Source organism: Alexandromys fortis, unplaced genomic scaffold (assembly GCF_014885135.2).
Source record: "Alexandromys fortis isolate MF-2015 unplaced genomic scaffold, M_Fortis_MF-2015_v1.1 scaffold_177, whole genome shotgun sequence".
Classification (NCBI taxonomy): Eukaryota; Metazoa; Chordata; class Mammalia; order Rodentia; family Cricetidae; genus Alexandromys; species Alexandromys fortis.
In genome coordinates, this window is record NW_026068056.1 from 2,270,586 (window position 1) to 2,289,012 (window position 18,427).

Here is an 18,427-nt window from a genome sequence, read left to right on the forward strand (position 1 = left end):
TAGGGTGAGTTCCGCAGTGCACCCCAAAACAAAGTGACCAGGTTTCAACTTTTTCTTTCCTTCCTTCCTTCCTTCCTTCCTTCCTTCCTTCCTTCCTTCCTTCCTTCCTTCCTTCCTCCCTCCCTCCCTCCCTCCCTCCCTCCCTCCCTCTCTCCCTCCTTCCTTCCCTCCCTTCCTGTCTAGACTTGCTCTGTAGTCCAGACTTGCCTCAAACACCGGCTGCAGTTTTCAAACTCTGTTAGTGTCTGTGACTCCGCCCTCCCACCAGCAGAGGGCACCGCCTTCCCATCCCATCTTTTTAGTCTCACAGAAGCGCTAGTTCGGTAGTTCCGCCCCTAGCGGAAGTCGTGCACTGGACATCCCGGAAGTTAGCCATATCTGCAGGCATGGGCGCTGCAAGCCGCGGTGGAGCGCATCCGCGCGCGTTCCGCCCGAAGCGTAGGGGCGGTCGCCGCGGTCCGGGTGGTGGGGAGGGGGCCCTGAAGCGAATGCGGTTGGCAGTGGAGAACTTCGTGCGGGCTACCTCCGAGAGCGAGGCCCTCGAGGGCTGCGAGGACCGCGGCGCTGTGCCACGCTCCCGGCCCGGCGGGCGAAAGAGCCGCAAGGAGCTTCGTAAGGAGAAGCGACACCTGAGGAAAGCGCGGCGCCTGCAGTGGACGGTGGACTCCGGGTCCGGGGACAGAAAGGGTAATGTCGGCCTTACCGGCGGCCGGGAAGCTCCACCGCCCTCTGACTCACGACCGACCCCTGCCACGGCCACAGCGAACTCCACCAAGGCCAAGGCTTCCTCCGCTAACCTTAAGGCCGCCGCGACCCAGGATAAGGTTAAGACTTCCTCTTCTCCGGCCACGGCGGTGTCACCTAAGGCCAAAGCTAAAGGTGGCCCCGGAAAACTCGGTCCCACCACCTCCGCCGCCCGGAAGCGGGCACTTCTAGCAGCCAACGAGGAGGAGGACCGAGAGATCCGAAAGCTGGAGCGATGCCTCGGCCTAAACAAGCGCAAGAAGAAGGGCAACGGCAGCTCGGTGCCGCTCAGCTTCGCGCGCGACGGACTAGATTACATTCTCGGGGCCCTGGAATGCGGGAGAGGCGGCGGCCTGTACGAAAGCAGCGGGGAGGAGGAGGAGGAAGCCAAAGCGGAGACTGAACAGGCACTGGAGAGTGACCTAGAGAACAGTTCCGAGGAAAGTGAGGAGGATTCAGACTCGGAGGATCAGGAGGATGTAAACTCGCACAGGGAGGAAGAAGCGGAGGGTGGGACGCTAGAAAATAAAGGGAGTAAGAGAGTCCGTTTTGCAGAGGCCGTTGAAAAGAGCGAAAGTTCTTCGGAAGACGACACAAAAAATGAGGTATGGCGCCAACAACGTGTAAGGCCCTGGGCTGTCATTTCAGACGGGGTGGGGGGCAGGGGACACAATGACAGCCACAGCCTGCCCGGGGAAAGGCCAACCCAGGCCGTTCCAGGCATTCGCTCAGTAGAACGTCTCTGTCGAGCAGCCGTGTCCTGTAATGATAGTTGCTCCAAATCCTCAAGAGGCGGGGTAGTATTTGAGTAAAGAGGAAAAATACTGAGTTTGTCGACTGTAAATTTTTTTGCGATTTCATTCCTGTCTTCAAGGAAAGGTACTGTGTTGAAAGTGGTGGAAAGTACATCCCACCTCGGTTGCGGGGCGAGGAAACAGTGGATGTCCACAAGAAAGAAGAGCTGGAAAGGCTCAAGAAACACGTTAAAGGCCTCATTAACAGGTAACCTTATACAATGAGGGCATATTATCAGTTAGCTATAGAAACCATCTAAAAAGCGAACGATGGGGCCAGGACTAGACAGTGTTTTGGATCCTTGTTCTTGTTGTGAGGTAACTGGACCACTCTTGAAGAGGGAGGATGCTCAGCTGTTTGGTATTGCCCTTTCCATGTTTGAAGACCTCCCACGGGTCATTCTGAGAAGCAGGAAGAAACAGGTCAGGGTTCTTTCTTTCTGTGTCATCCCAGGAACGACCAGCTGACGTTACCCTCCCTGTGAAAGTGAATTCACCTCGTGGTGAACAGGGTCCTCCGTCGCCATTCGCTTCGTCATTTTTTTAAAATATTTACTTATTTCTTTATTATGTATACAATATTCTGTCTGTGTGTATGCCTGCAGGCCAGAAGAGGGCACCAGATATCATTACAGATGGTTGTGAGCCACCATGTGGTTGCTGGGAATTGAACTCAGGACCTTTGGAAGAGCAGGCAGTGCTCTTAACCTCTGAGCCATCTCTCCAGCCCTCGCTTCATCATTTTCTGTTGTTCATTTTAAGAATAAACATCAGAGCGTTCATCAGAAGCCACATGGATGGGGATTTGTCAATTACCTTTCCCTATTGGCTGTCTAGACTTAACCCGTGGATCAGAATTGTTTGTCTAAAGCCCTTCTCTTCTTTCATGTCCCTCACTTGGCCTCATTCGGGCCCCTCTTCCAAGCCCTCTAAAGATGACCACTGTCCTGGCCTCTAGCACCTCATCTAATTTTGTCAGGTTTCAAATATGTATTGTCCTTTTGTTGCTTAACCTATTATTATAGATCACTGGGAGTTACAAAGACGGGGAGGTAGGGGGAGCAGTCCTTAGAGGGATCACCCCCAGCTTGTTATTACAGTTAAAAACAAAACAGAGAGAACTGGGGATGTGGCTAAGTTGATAGAGTATTCATCTAACATGCACAACACCTAAAGCCCTAGCTTGCCAGGCCACATAAGCCAGGCATAGTGGTACATGTCTGTAAAGTCTGTAATCCCAGAACTCTGCAGGTACGAGTAAGAGGATCAGAAGTTCAGGATCATCCTTGTCTAGACAGGTAGTTTGAAGCCAGTTTTGGATACATGAGACCCTGTCTCAAATGAAACAGACACAGCACCCACAAGTGTTCCAGGTCACATCTTTTTCACAGGAGAGAGGTTGAGACTGAGTCTGTGCAGTTTTGTTCCGTGAAGATTTGGGTGACTGCCACCATTATCAAGATGCATGGTTACTCTACCACAGAAGGTTCTCATGCCAGTCCTTGTCACACTTCCTTTGTGCTTTCTCTTTATTTTTTGTTAAAGCCCACATATCCTGTAATTCCATCACTACCTGTTGTTTTGACAGCTGGTTCAGTAGTAAGCACAGGTATCTGTGTCACATAAGAGATGAGTAAGTTCATGTTTTTGTTTTTAACTCAACACCTAGGCGTGATCATGCCTCTGGGGGATAGTAGATCAGGCCACCTGTGGGCATATGTACAGACGTAGAGAGGATCCTAGGGTATGATTCAGTGGCTATGCACCGCTAAAACATGGTTTCATTATTTCAGGATTCTAGAGTGTGTTAAGAGCAGTATGCACCAGGTTTTTGTGGCAAAGTTAGGGTGGTTTCTGGGTTATATATCCATAAAACAGAATGTATTAGTAACACTGCTCATACTTCACTGTAGGCTGAGCGAGCCAAACATGGCATCTATAAGTGGGCAGCTGGAGGAGCTATACATGACCCACAGCAGGAAGCACATGAATGACACCCTGACTGCTACCCTCATGGATGCCTGTGTCACTGCCTCAGCCATGCCCAGCAGACTGATGATGGAGCATGTCCTCTTAGTCAGCATCCTTCACCACACGGTTGGGATAGAGGTACACCTGTGCCATCTGGACTAGTATTCCACGTGGAGTCAGTGAGTTTGGGGAGCTCGGGACGGGAGAGATTGGCCTAACTACCTCAGAAGCGCTGTTCTGCAAGGTCTACATTGTCGTCTTGGGAATTGTGCTTCTGTAGTGCTCCCCCACCCCCAAGGGGGTGCTTGTTTTCACATGCCAATGCCCGAGTCCATTTTCTTGCTATTACAAAGTGTAATGGATGCCCTGGACAGCTTTCCTGGTGCCCCATAATCACGGTAATTGACACTGTTCTGTGGCTGCTGTGGTGCCTCCCCCATCCCACTCCACACTGGGACAGTTCAGCAGACTTAATCAAAGTGATTTGAGTGCAGACGGCATTTCTGTAAGTTATTTTAAAAGTCATAGATATGACCACCGCAGCACATCAGGAATTTACTTGATTTGAAAACCTGAAATTATCGGTCCTACTTACCATTTAAACCTTTGCTAATAGCGTGCAGGACAATGAGATGACTTGTTCAAGGGGAAGTCATTTAGTACTTTAGCTAATGGCATCCGCTCAAGCTTGTGCCAGATCTGCTGCCTTCTCAGGATGCTGGTTCCCATTGAACTGTGCTGAGAGAAACCTCCCAGGAACTCATGGAAGGGAAAAAATATGAAAGGGTCTTCTCCGCTACTGGGGCCTTCTGTCAATCAGTTAACATTCAGGCCTTTGCAGGTTTTGTGCTAAAATTCACATATCAGAATCAGTGTTGGCAGTGTGAGTTTTTTTCTTATTTCTACATTATACCAGTATCTTTAATTTAATAGAACATTAATAGAATTTAAATTTTAGGTGGTTACATAATTGGACCTAATTGTGTGCTGAAAACATGCCTCAGTTAGTGTCTCAGTGCTTCTTGTGATCCTGCTAACATTCTACGTGGGACTAATAGGAGAGGATGTGCTTCGGGCTCTCTTCAGTGAGAAGACCTGAGCTGGGAATCAAGTCTCAGGCCTTTATTTTGGGCCTCCAGAAATCAGTATTGCCAGTCTTTCTAGCTTTGTTGTTTTGCCGTCTAGCAGTCCTGTGTGTAGTTGCCCATTATACTCTGAGCTATATGTGAATCTCATCTGCCTTTGTACATCCACATGTCTTACCTGATGTGAATTTTAACAGAAATATGCACTGGGCCAACTGACATTGAAACAGGTTTTAACTAGCAGCCCACAACCTGCTCATCCCTGTGTAGTTCCTGGAGATCCAGAGCAAATGCTGGGAATCACACTCAGTGGTGCCTACCCTGCCAGTCTGCCCCACGTCACTATGAGCAGCCCTTTCTTTCCCATATATCACAGCTGCCTTACTCATCTCCCAGCTGGATATCCTGCAGGAGAAAGTAGTCACAAGATGATGCTACCAGCAGCGGGATTACTGCCATTTCTACCTTCACTGCCTTTGTTCAGAACCACCACAAGTTGAAATCCTGGCCTTCCCCAGCATACATACATATGTATTCATACACTTATAAATATGTAAATAGATGTTCCAGAACAGCAAAAGAACAGCACCATCGCGACCTTGCCCGGCTTCATCAGGCATCTGCTGGTTCTCAGCCTACTGCTGTCCCCTGGCTCTCACCCTTAAGTGTGTTCTGACACCAAACTCGGGTCATCAGGTGGGAAGCAACCTCCTTTATGCGGAGCCATCTTGCTATCACTTCTGAAAGGAATTTTTCTAGGGAGCCACAGTGACTCCAAGGGAAGCCACCAATTCTTTGATTATTCTAAAGACATGAAAGTATTTTTATAGAAAAGGTTTCTATGCTGAAGCAAGCACTCAGTACTATGTTTGTTATCTAGAATCTTCTCATCAGTATGTGAAGCCTGAGTTACTGAAGTCTGCATTCTTAGTTACCAGCGCCCCTGCTGGAGTTCTTGTCCCACCTGGATTTGTGTGTACTTTATGGGTATTTGTGCAGTTTGACAGGCAGGATCCCAGAACACCATGGGGACATTTCTTCCATCTCCTTCAGGTTGGTGCTTGCTTCCTTGAGGCTGTGGTGAAGAAGTTTGATGATGTCTATAAAGATGGAGGTGAGGGGAAAGAACTAGACAACCTGTTTACCATGATTGCACATTTGTACAACTTCCACGTGGTACAGTCTCTCCTCATCTTTGACATTTTGAAGAAGCTTGTTGGAACTTTTACGGAAAAAGACATTGAACTGATCCTGCTGATGCTGAAAAATGTGGGCTTTGCATTGAGAAAAGATGACGCCTTGTCACTTAAGGAGCTGATCACAGAAGCCCAGGCCAAGGCCAGTGGGGCAGGCAGCATGTTTCAGGACCAGAACAGGGTAGGAGTGCCACTTGACCTGCTGAGTGACCATGAAGCACGTAGAGCGTAAATGAGTAGCTGGCTGAATACTACTAGTTCATGCCCTACTGCTCCTTGTTCTCTTCTGCCTTACCTAGTACTCTGACTTTTTCTCTAGTCTGCAGACTGACCTTGGTTTTGAGGGATCTGCTTTCGTTTCCTTGGTTTTTTTGAGATGAAGTCTCACTATGTAACCCAAGCTGGCCTCAGGCTCATGATGTGGTGTGGGAAGTCATTCTGTACATGTGTTGTTCTTATTGGTTAATGAATAAAAAAGCTGCTTTGGGCCTGTAGCAAGGTAGAATAGAGCTAGGTGGGGAAAACTAAACTGAATTCTGGGAGAAAAAAGGTGGAGACGAGACACCATGTAGCCGCCAGAGGGAAAGAAGCAAGCTGCCGGCTGGAACCTTGCCAGTAGGCCATGAGCCTTGTGGTAAAATGTAAAATAATGGAAATGGGTTAATTCTAGATGTAAGAGCTAGCTAGAAATACGCTTAAGCTAGTGGCCAAACAGTATTGCAAATAATATAGTTTCTGAGTGATTATTTTGGGGCTGAGCAGCCTACAGTGATCGATACTCTTCTGAGTGCTGGGATTACGGGTGTGTACCATCACACCCTGTTTGAACCTTGTTTCTTCATTAAGAACTCATACATATTTTATGATTATAAATGGTTTGTTTGCCCTCTCAGAAGCTATTTCCCACGCTTGGGTGTCAGCGGCAGAGGCTTAATCTTGCCAGTTTCCTTTGTCAAGGCTCCCACCCCATCTGAGGGGTTAGGACAGCACCTGAGAAGCCCGGATGTGACCTGTTGAAGATCATCAGTGTGGGAACCTGGGGGCCTAACTAGGAAGGAGAAGATAAGGCCCAGGGAGCCAGGATTTTTTTTCTTGGTGGAGGGAAATCTGAGCAGATAGTATTGACAGCTGTTCTACTCTGATGGAGACTTTGATCCCAGTGTAGGAAAGATGAGAGATGACAGAGCAGGGGAAGGTTTCAGGAATCTCTAAACAAAAGTAGCGTGTGTGAGTGTGGTGGCAGTGGGTGTCACCTTGGGAATCAGAAGTAAATGACTTTTGGAGGAGCAGGGACATGGGATGGAAATTTGGGGTCACCCTGTAGGACATACAGGAGGAGATCTGAGGCTGGAAGGGAAGGTGACAGCTTCTGAATATTCAGCTTGGCATCTAGATAGTCTTTTTTTTTTTATTTACTTATTATGTATACAATATTGTTTGTGTGTATGCCTGCAAGCCAGAAGAGGGCATTATTACCTCATTACAGATGGTTGTGAGCCACCATGTGGTTGCTGGGAATTGAACTCAGGACCTTTAGAAGAGCAGGCAGTGCTCTTAACCTCCGAGCCATTTCTCCAGCCCCCATAGACAAAGGGTTTGCAAGGAAGGATTCTGGTCACGCTCACACCAGGGCTGGGGTTGTGGGAGTGCAGAAGAGAAGGCCTCCAGATAGTGAGACACGTCTATTTTAAGATACTCTATTGCTGAATGAACTGTTAGAGGTATCACAGACTGCCTTTAGACTATCAGTGTTCTCCATCAGTGGTGACCATGTGCTTCAGCCATGATGTGTTTTTCACCATGTGGAATCCTCAGTGGCTGTTAAATGATGCCTTCGGATGCTTTTCCTTTTCCTTTAAGGTGCGGTTCATGTTGGAGACAATGCTGGCCCTGAAGAACAATGACATGCGTAAAATCCCTGGCTATGATCCTCAGCCTGTGGAGAAACTAAGGAAGTTACAGAGAGCTCTGGTGAGTGACACCCTATTCTGGTTTGTCCTGAGTCTCCATGCCATCATGGACTCATTGTGAACAGTGGTTATGCTATGCCCAGCACAAGTCTTAAAAACTGTATATCTGTAGTGAGATTGTGGAACCTCCATGCACAGGAATCGTCAAGTTGGTTAAGTGCCCAGTATGAGTCTCCTGAGGTGTCCAACCTGTAGTCTTGCCATGCAGCATGAGATGATTACTGTAGGCATTCTAACATAGTCATTGTTGCAGTCCAGGTCACACACATTTGGATAATGGACCCATAGACTTCACAGACAGAACACTAAGAGTTGACGGCTCTTTCTGACATTTTCCCAAACAGACTAACTGTTCATTGCCATAGTCATACACCCAAACTGCCTTTTTCAAACAAAGCATAAGAAAAGTTCAGAGTGTGAGCCAGCCAAAGCTCTTCATGAAGCCTTTTCTTTTAATCAGGTACGCAATGCTGGCTCGGGTTCTGAGACTCAACTTCGAATCTCCTGGGATGGCATCTTAAATGCAGAACAGACTGGTCGCTGGTGGATTGTGGGGTCTGCATGGAGTGGGACCCCAATGATTGACAACAGTCATCAAACGCTCTTAGAGAAGCCGCCTGCAGGAACGGTATGAAGGCCCCAGTGGCTGCCTAGCCTGCTGTGTTACAAGTCTACTCTGCCTAAAGTAGCTCCCTGTTATTCCTGAGTATTCATGAAGTGTACCACACAGGCTTATCAGGATGCCTCAGAGAAATAGCTCCTGTCAGCGTATGAATAATTCAGTTTCTCTGTTCTAAGAATTTTTATAAGTTCCAATACCCATTGGGTAGTGGTGGCACACACCTTTAATCTCAGCACTCAGGAGGCAGAGACAGGTAGATCTCTGTGAATTTGCAGAGTCTGGTCTACACATTGAAACCCTCTCTTGAAAAACCAAAAATGAAAAAAAAAAGTTCCAAGACCCAATTTAAATAAAATCTAGAAATTGAGTGTAATGAGAAAGGGGTAAAGAGGAAACTCGCCTGAGAGGAGGAGCTGTTGTTGGAACTCGGGCACATGCTGTTCCCAGGAGGTGTAGGTTCCAGTCCCTACTGTGGATTCAAATTGTGACTCCGATTTCCTTTGTCTTTCCTTCCTGGGGACCTTGGTCTTACTTCCAGACTCTGGCAGCAGCTTGTATCTGGACTTGATCTTCATTTGATAAACAGATCTGATCCACAGAGCAAATCCACCTCCTGAGAAGGCTCCCACTGCGCTTTTCTTTCTCCCTTATGTGCTCAAATGTGTATGTTACACTTTAGAAATTCAAGTTCAGAAACCTGCTATGCTAAGGAACAGTGTCCTGTTTCTGAGGAAACGGCTTCCATCAGGATGATGGGAGGGTCTGGACACTGACTGCTTTCTTTTCAGATGAGCTCCAAGATCCTAGAACTTGCAAGGAAGCAGAGAATGAACACTGATGTCAGGAGGAACATATTCTGCACTATCATGACGAGTGAGGACTTCCTGGATGCTTTTGAGAAGCTGCTGAAGTAAGCATTGGTGTGAGCATTTTGATCTGTTATTTAGTAGACATACTGTACATAGATCTAGGTTCAGCTTTTGGCTAGTCTAAACCTCTCATCTGGGTTTCTGGGTTCCATGAGAAGCTCATGAGGCATTGGCCCGTACTAGTGCACCTTTGTAAGTAGTATCAGGTGAGAGCTTGATCGGCAGTGTTTAAGTGACCAGCCACCTGATTGTCGGGAATTATTATCTCTATCTTTCTGACTCGTAATATAAAGCTTACAATATAGTTCCTGTAATTAGTTGTAAATTTTACAAAGTGTGTCTAAACAGTTGAATGTTAAATCCTCCTTAATCTGGTTCAAACTTAGAAATAAGTGCAAGTCTGATGATTGGGTTTTCTGAACTGGGCCTTGTTGATATGGAAACCTTGAGCTTGCTTATGCTTCTGAGACCTTGCTGTTTGCTGAATGTAGGCCGCACTGAGTCCCTCAGTCAGTTTCTGTCTCTGAGAGACTTTGTTAAAGGAGGATTATCCTGTCCAGTCAAAGGGTCCAACTTGCCCATTGCTAGTCAGTTGTCAGAGCCTGCTCTAACAGAGTCTACCTGGAAGGGGGCACTGAGGCTAAAGAACTGTTAGATCGAGAGAAACTGAGACAGAAAACACAGGGTATATTCGGGAGACTGCCAGCTTACTCTGAACAGCCCTGAGTTTATTTCAGAGCCTGCTTATACACAAAAGCATAACAAAGCACACACAGACCTTCAGATTCCTGTTCTTGAGCGTTCTGTCTGGATGTGCCCTCAACTGGCATTCACCAGCCTGTGTTCGATAATGTACTCTTTCTCATTGGGCAAAATGCTCTTTCCCATGGACTTAATCAGATCTTTCTCACAGCCCTCAAGGATGCAGGCAGGGCAGGCAAGCTTGAACTCAGATTCAGATGACTTTTAAATCAGAATTGACTCCAAATGGAAACTGAGCCACCTGTGGGCTCCCACAGTCAAATTTTCTGTCTCTGTGATAGAATGCCTGAGAAAATCAACTTGAAGGAGGAAAAGTTATTTGGGCTTATAGTTTCTATCCATGGTTCCCTGACCCTGTTGCTCTGGGTAGTGGTGGGACAGTACATCATTGCAGAAATGTGGTAGAAAAGACCTGCTTATTTCGTGGAAACTGGGAAGCAGAAAGAAGATCTAGCTTCCCTGCATTCCCTTGAAGGGCACGTCCCCAGTGACCTAACTTCCCTCCCACTGGGCCTTCTCAAGGTTCCTTCACTTCCAGTAACACCACGGCTTAGGGACCAAGCCCTCAGCACATGACCTTTGGGAAATGTTCCAGTTCTGACTGATGTCCTTTATGCCAAGAAGTATATTTCCTTCACTGTTCTCTCATGGCCTAGTTAGCATTAACTGTCAACTTGGCACAGCCTAGAATCACCAGAAAAGAATCTCAGTAGAGTAACTGTCTGTAACAGGTTATCTGTGCATGTGTCCGTGAGGGACCGTCTTAACTGCTTCAAGACTCAGCCCACTGTGGGCAGCACCATTCCAAGCAGATGGTGCTGGGTTGAATAAGGAACTAGCCTAGGATGAGTAAGCCAGGGGGTAAGCCAGTAAGCAGCATTCCTCTGCGGTTCCTGCCCTGTTTCCTCAGTGACAGATTGTGACCTGTCTGTCACTGATAAACCCTCTCCTCAAGTCACTCTACATCACATTATTTTTATCAGAAAAACATAAGAAATCTAGAGCATTCTAGTTCATTTCAGTGTTTTCAAACTTTTAACATTGCTGGGCATGGTGGCACAACCTATGTTGTCCTATCACTTGTGAAGCTAAAACTGGTCAGTCTTACTTCCAGGTCAGCTAGGCTACAAAAGAAAAGGCCTATCAGACTTAACAGTGACTCCCTGCCCACCCCACTTGTATTCATGCTGGGATTGTAATTCAACAGTGTGAGGTCCTTGACTCCAGCATTCCAGCATTGCAGGGTTTTTGTTTTTGATCACTGTCTATTCTTGTACACATGTCACCCCAAGGATTGCTATAGTACAGCTGAAATGAAACTGGCTATTTGGGTGGCCCACATACACTTGAAAGGCATGCTGCTTCTGTTGGGTTTTGTTGCTTGGGAACAGTGTGGGGATAACATGGCAGCAGAGTTGCTGTTTTCTCCTAAGTCATACATAGAGCTTCTGCTTTTGTTTACAGCTCCTGGATTCAGAGGACAGTCAGCTAGGGCTAGGGACATGGTTCAGTGGGTAGAGGTCTTGTTTGGCATGTACAAGGCTGTGGGTTCAACTCCTAATGCCCTCCAAAAGAAAGAAGATAATTATCTTTAATTGCCAGAAACCCCAAGGCTGTATGTTCTTCCACTGATGGGTAGACTGACTGTGGGTCCTCTAGGTACATGGGTTGCTTGTCAGTCAGTTCTGCAGAAGACAGGGCAGCAAGGCTCATACAGCAAGGATGGGTCTTAAATATTCTGTGCCTGGGACAAGAGCCAGACTTGGACAACTACTTCATGACTGTTGACATGTTGACACAGCAGAACTAGAGGCACAGAAAACACATCTGTAGTGGCCTGTGTTTCAGGGAGAATGCCCTGCTGCAAAGGGAGGAAGGAGGTAGAGGGACTGTAGAATTGTGTTTTCACTGGAGTGGTTGCTGTTTGACCCTGTGGGCCTGTCCACACTCACAGGATTGTACACAGGAAAGAATGCATTTTGTTGTGAGTTTTACCTGGGAGAAGGGTGTTTGGGAGGTTTGAGGCAGGTCTCCTTGTATAGGTCAAGCTGGTCTTAAGCTCAGATCTCCCCACCTCCGCTTCCCAAGTGTTGGGTTATTGTTATACAGCACCAGAGCTGTTACCTTAAGTTATACAGAAAAACAAACAAAAACAAAAAAGTACCTGGCGAAAGCCTTTAGTCCTGGTGCTCAGGAAGCTGAGGCAGGTGGGTCTCTGAGTTCAAGGCCAACTTGAACTTGGTCTTCGGGGTAAGTTCCAGGACAGCCAGGGCTACACAGGGTTTGACGGAGTTTCTCTGTCTCAGAACAAAACAAAAAAAGTCAAAGTGTCTGGTGAATTGGGTCAACATTTAAGAGTACTTGCTACTACTCTTCCACAGAACCCAGGTTTGATTACTAGTGCCCACATGGCAGTTCACAAACATCTGTACTCCAGCCTAGGGCCTCAGATGCCTGCTTTTGATCCATATGGGCAGTAGACATGTAGGTGATGCACAGACATACGTGCAAGCAAAACACTCATACACATAGAAAATTTAAAAACATAATTTAAAAGAAAAACAAAAAGTAAAGTGATTACCTTAACCACCCCCGGCTTCATGGCATCACAGGAGAATCACCTGTGTTGTCTGCAACAACCAGTCCTTGGCTTTTACTACCGTACAGCTTGGGAGCTGTGCTGTGCTTCAACATTCTGTCACATCATAGGCACTGAGGCCCATTGGGGCTGGGAACAAACCTTGGTTGTGACCAGTATGTGACAGTATGTGACTGCCATCACCATCTTTACCGACTCCCTTTCCACTGGACTCCTCCGACAGGGAGGACTGATATTGCCCTAGAAATTGAAGTAGTATACATTCTTAGTCTGGTTGTTTTTAGGCTTGGGCTGAAGGACCAGCAGGAGAGAGAGATCGTTCACATTCTCATGGATTGCTGCCTGCAGGAAAAAACCTACAACCCTTTCTATGCTTTCCTGGCTAGCAAGTTCTGCAGCTATGAAAGGAGATTCCAGGTAATGTAGAAGACCACCAGTACATCTGCCTGGCTCATTATCCCACCATGGACCTTGTCCATGCCAGCAGCCAGGCCTGCCTGCACTGGAGAAGATAGAACAGTGGGGCAAGGTAACAAGAGTCCAGAACATCCCGAGGCAGCTTGTCTGCCACAGCTGGAAGATTGTGCCAGGCTGGCTGGACACCTCTCTAGTGTTTCAGGCCACTGCTATCTAATAACTGGTTGTTGCTAATAACATTTCTTCAAAGCCATGTGTTGACATGTGGGGCAAAACTACAACCAAAAGGAACTTTTCTGTGATGGTGTCAGGAAGTTGCTCTTAGTTGTGATTTGGGTTATTGACTATAGAGTACCTTTAAAGTATGTTCACGGTGAGTTGTTCCAGTGGTTTGCTGCATTTTAACTTTTTTCTTCTTTACTGTTAACTAGATGACTTTCCAGTTTAGCATATGGGACAAATTTCGGGACTTAGAAAATTTGCCAGCCACTAAATTCTCAAATCTGGTTCATCTGGTGGCACACTTGTTGAAGACAAAATCACTTCCACTTTCTATCCTAAAGGTCTGTATAATGCAAGAAATTAGTAAAATTCTTTCTGTTTGGTGTATTTTAAAATGCCTTTACTGAACCTCTGGAGTGTTTTTTTTTTTTCTTTCTTTCTTTTTTTGGGGGGATGGGGTTGTTGGTTTTGGTTTTTCAAGTCAGGGTTTCTCTGTGTATCCCTGGTGTCCTGGAACTCACTCTGTAGATCAGACTAGCCTCAAATTCAGAGATCCACCTGCCTCTGCCGCACCAACACCCCTAGCTATAAAATGTTTTCATTGTCATAGCCATCACAGAAAATATCTAATCAATACATAATATAAATTTACTTAGAAAATTAGTGTCAAGCTACAGGGTTTTCTTTTTTGTTTGTTTGTTTGGGGTTTTCTCCCCTTTGGTTTTATTTTATGTGTGTGGGCTTGCATGTGCTGGGTTCAGAAAGCAACTTTCAGGAATTGGTTATCTCTTTCCATCCCATGTGTTCTGAGAATCAGCTCAGTTCATCAGTGTTGTTGGCAAGTTCCTTACCTGCTGAGCCATCCCATCAGCCCCGTTACAGGCTGTTTAATAACCAAGCTCTAATTATACAATGCTGAACCGGTCACAGCTCCTTGTGTCACAATTTCCTTGTGACTGTGAGAAGTGGGCAGGAGCCAGCTGTGGATGATAGGGTTCTCTAGAGTAACAACATAGAGCAGAAATCTCTCGATATATAAAGGGGATTTATTAGAATGACTTACAGTTTGCAGTTCAGCTGATCCAACAATGACTGTGAGCAGAAAGTCCAAGAATCTAGTAGTTGCCCAGTCCATGCGGTTGGCTATCTCAGCTGATCTTCCAAAACAGTAGTCTCCAATGCCAGTGAAGGAATGGGCTTGCTAGCAAGGCCGGACAAGCAGGCAAAGAGCAAAAGCTTCCTTTTTCCATGTCCTTATATGGCTTCCAGCAGAAGCTGTGGCCCAGATTAAAGGTGTATCTTCCCACCTAAACTCTGGGTTAGAAGTGGATCTTCCCATTTCAAATTAAGCAGAAAGTTCCTCACAGGTGGGGTTTTAGTTCCAGGTGTAGTCAAGTTAACAGTTGAGAATAGACATCACAGGGCCCTAGACACATCCCTGACCCTGTTCCTGGGTTCTTGTCTGTGCCCTAGGCTCTTCTCAGGGGAGCCACACTACTGTGGTGCGTATCCTTGTTCCTAGCCATGCTTTTGTGCTTTCCCGTGCCTGCGTCTGTAAGCAGAGTGTATGTGGGCATAGCTCAAGTCTCTAGGCAGTGCCTAGTTACCTGCTGTACCCTGTATTTCTGCGGTTTTTTCTATCTTTGTTACGAGCATGGACAATTTTATTAGCATTTTAAAAAGGAAAAAGTACAGATAAGCTGTAAAAAGGAAAGATGACCATGCCGTTTAAGCAGGCATGGAAGTAGTCACAAAACAAAATAAGCAGCTTCAGGGTAAAACTGGAGGCTGTTTTTTTGTTTTGTTTTGTTTTTTGGTATTTCAAGACAGGGTTTCTCCGTGTAACAGCCTGGCTGTACTGGAACTCACCTTGTAGATCAGGCTGGCTTCAAACTCACATAGATCTGCCTGCCTCTGCCTCCCGAGTGCTGGAATTAAAGGCGTGTGCCACCACTGCAGGATTGGAGGCTTTGGAGAAAGAATAAAAAAGCCCAGAGTGTTAGGGGAAGCATGTTTGGAAGCTCCATTTAAGTTCAGCTTGATTTTGTTTTGCTGTCTGGGTCTTTGAGTAATGACTTCGGTGTGGAAATCCACTGTGTAAGTATAGCATGCTAATCCTACTGCTAAAATTGAGAAGCTTTGTGCAGTCGTGCTTTTCAGGGAAACACGTACATATGTGCATGCTAATTGGCCTCTCTGTGCAGAGTTGTAACTCAGGAGTGGCTGCTGCAGAGGACAGAGGCAATACCTGTTTCCCGTCTACTAAGTAAACCTAGCTTTGCCTTGTAGCTCACAGCCTGGGAGCCAGCCCATCTTGCCCAGCAGTGCTCTGTACTTGCCAGCAGTTGGTGTTGCAGAGAGCTTGTCACAAATCATGGTAACACTGAATCAGCAGGATGATGTTTTCCTATCTCCTGACCCTTAGGTAGTTGAGTTCAGTGAATTGGATAAACCCAGAGTCCACTTCCTACGGAAAGTGTTGACTGAGCTGTTGATGGAAACAGAAGAAGAAGACCTGGGTTTAATTTTCTCAAGGTACGTGCCCAGTATTTCCTGATAAGACATGGGAAAAGAGCAAACATTGCCATTTGAGCAAGCACGGAGGGTACTCCCATTTCACTCCTGTCGGCTTATAATGCCAGGGATGTGCCTAGCACATGATTTTAGACTGAGTTCTACATTACAGTATCTATGCACAGGATTGCCTAATGGAGAACAGTGGCATGTAACACATGCATATGTTAAACTGTTCCTTGGGTTTCATTTCATGTTCTTCCTATGAGGTGCCGACATTTCAGGCCTCTCTCTGTGCTAAGCATATGCTTCTACCACTGAGCCTCATCCCTAGCCCTCAAGAAGTTCAAGTGAAAGCTGGGCATTTCGGTTCACACCTGTAAGCCCAGAATTTAAGAAGCTGAGGCAGAAGTATTGCTATAAGCTCAAGGCCAGCCTGGTGAATTCAAAGCCAGGCCAGGACACAAAGTAAGACCCTGTCTCAAAAAAAAAAAAAAAAAACTGACCTTGATCTCACAGGTCTGTGCCTGCCTCTGCCTCACCAGTGCTGGAATTAAAGACTTGTACCACCACACCCAGAATCCTACTTTAAAAGCAACCAGTTACAGCAGCTCATGTCGGTAGTCCTAGCACCTCAGAGACTGAGGCAGAAGGGCTCCAAATTTAAAGCCCCCCATACTGCTTTATCCAGGTGTAGTGCCATTCCTGTGGTCACAACTTTTCTAGAGGCTGAGCAAAGGGGGGTGCTTTGAGTCCAGGAGTCTGAGACCAGCTTAGACAGTATAGCAAGGTTCTGCCTAAAAATAAATTCTCTTAAATAAGGGACAGGGTGGGGGTGTCTCAGTAGCAGAGTACTTGCCTATCTTATGGAAGACCTTGAGTTTTATCCCATCATCCAAAAAAACAAATGCCTGAAAGTAGGTTTTGCCTTGCTGCTTGAACTGTCAGGCACTGAGATCTGGAAGACCAGCCCCTCCCTGACCTATGTCTCCAATTCCCTTTCAGAGTGTCAGACAACCCAAAGCTGGGAATGTTGCAAGAAGGCCTGAAGCTCTTCATTAGCCACTTCTTACTGAAGCACACACAGACTCTCCAGAGTGCTGAAGAAGCCAATCTGCTGAGAGAGAGGGCAGGCCTTGCATCCAAGTCTTTACAGGGCAAAGCTATCCTAAGAATGTAGCCAAAGGACATGGAACGTGTAGCCAAAGAGATGATATGTGTGAACTCAAAAGCCTGTCCTGCCTCTGTAAGAGTGGGGAGTATTATGCCATGGTTTGTCACAGTTTAAATACTATATTTTCAGACTTTTTTGAACCCAGGGTTGTACTGGGATTTTGTTTGTTTGTTTGTTTGTTTTAGTTTTTCGAGACAGGGTTTCTCTGTGTAGCTTTGGGTCCTGTCCTGACACTAGCTCTTGTAGACCAGGCTGGCCTCAAACTCACAGAAATCTGTCTGCCTCTGCCTCCCGAGTGCTGGGATTAAAGGCGTGCGCCACCACCGCCCGGCTGGTTGTATTGTATATTTTAAATGTATTTGTATGTATATAGCAGATCAAAGGGAAAGGGGAGAGAAGACGGGGACATTAAGCCCTGTGAGTTCAAGGCCAGCCTGGTCTACACAGCAAGTTCCAGGACAGCCAAAGCAAATCATGAGACCCTGCCCAAAAAAGTTCAAAAGCTAAGTTCCCCTGGTGATTAGAATCTGATATCTCCCATTCATCAATCCCACCTTGGGGACTGTTTGATAAGACAACTTCAGATAGGTATTGGGTACCTGGTGATAACAGAGAGAGACAGGAACACTTGTGGTGGGTAAGTAAGAAGGAATAGCCTTGGATGTATGAATACTCTTATTTTACAGCCTTAAAGTTTGCTTCTCTTTCAAATGCTGTAGACTTGACTAGCTCTGATCTTCAGTTGTTGGAAAGCAACTAAATCAGAGCCCTTCCACCCAGCAGTGTTTTGTGTAGAGTGTGCATTCCAGGAAGGGAGGCACAGACCAGGAATGCTGCTCCTGGGTGAGTCACCTCTTCGGTTTGAGTTTTGAACAGCATGTCCCTGTAGCAGTGTGAGGTGACCATGTGTAGTCAAGAGATGTTCGTGCAGATCCCGGAGGATTGAGCTCTGAGGTGTTCAACAGTGTCTGCTGCTGTTCTTGTTGCTGTGGCACATGCTTAGCAAGAGCAGTGGAAGGAAGGGTTGCCTGGGTTCATACTGTGTAGACACAGTCTGTCACGGTGGAGTGCCATGCAGCAAGAACTCAAGGCAGCTGGTCACATTGCAACTGCGGTCAGGAAGCAGCAAGATGGACACGGGTGCTCAGCTCACTTTCTCCTTCTTACTAAGTCCAAGACCCCACCCATGGGAAGGTGCCACCCATGTTCAAGATGGGTCTCCTCCTAAATTAGCCCAATCAAGAAACTCACTTTGAACCTCCAGAGGTTTGCCTTCTAGGTGACTCTGAATCCTATCAAGTTGACAGTACATTTGGGGGCTGAGAGTACAGCTCTGTGGTAGAACATTTGCTTGAACCCTGGGCTCACTCCTTAGCTTCACTCAGAAAAGAATTTTTTTTCTAAGTTTTATTTGTGTGAGAGTGTGTGGATGCGTGTGTGAGTGTGTTTGGAGACCAAAAAAGGGATCTCTGGAGCTGGAATCCTAGG

General features: G+C 46.5%; 1 protein-coding gene across 2 annotated transcripts; it reads left to right on the top strand.

The window, feature by feature from the left end:
- Positions 1–358: 358 nt before the first annotated feature.
- On the top strand, positions 359–17,262 carry Nom1 (nucleolar protein with MIF4G domain 1). Of its 2 annotated transcripts, XM_050119918.1 has the most exons (11): positions 359–1,349; positions 1,619–1,746; positions 3,452–3,647; positions 5,648–5,971; positions 7,651–7,761; positions 8,221–8,388; positions 9,171–9,292; positions 12,897–13,029; positions 13,461–13,592; positions 15,677–15,786; positions 16,771–17,262. In XM_050119918.1, exons 1-11 carry the CDS (start codon positions 387–389, stop codon positions 16,943–16,945), a joined length of 2,562 nt encoding a protein of 853 aa, XP_049975875.1. In that variant the 5' UTR covers positions 359–386; the 3' UTR covers positions 16,946–17,262. The 2 variants fall into 2 exon arrangements, with proteins under 2 accessions (XP_049975875.1, XP_049975876.1); XM_050119919.1 differs by lacking the exon at positions 5,648–5,971.
- The last annotated feature ends 1,165 nt before the right edge of the window (positions 17,263–18,427 follow it).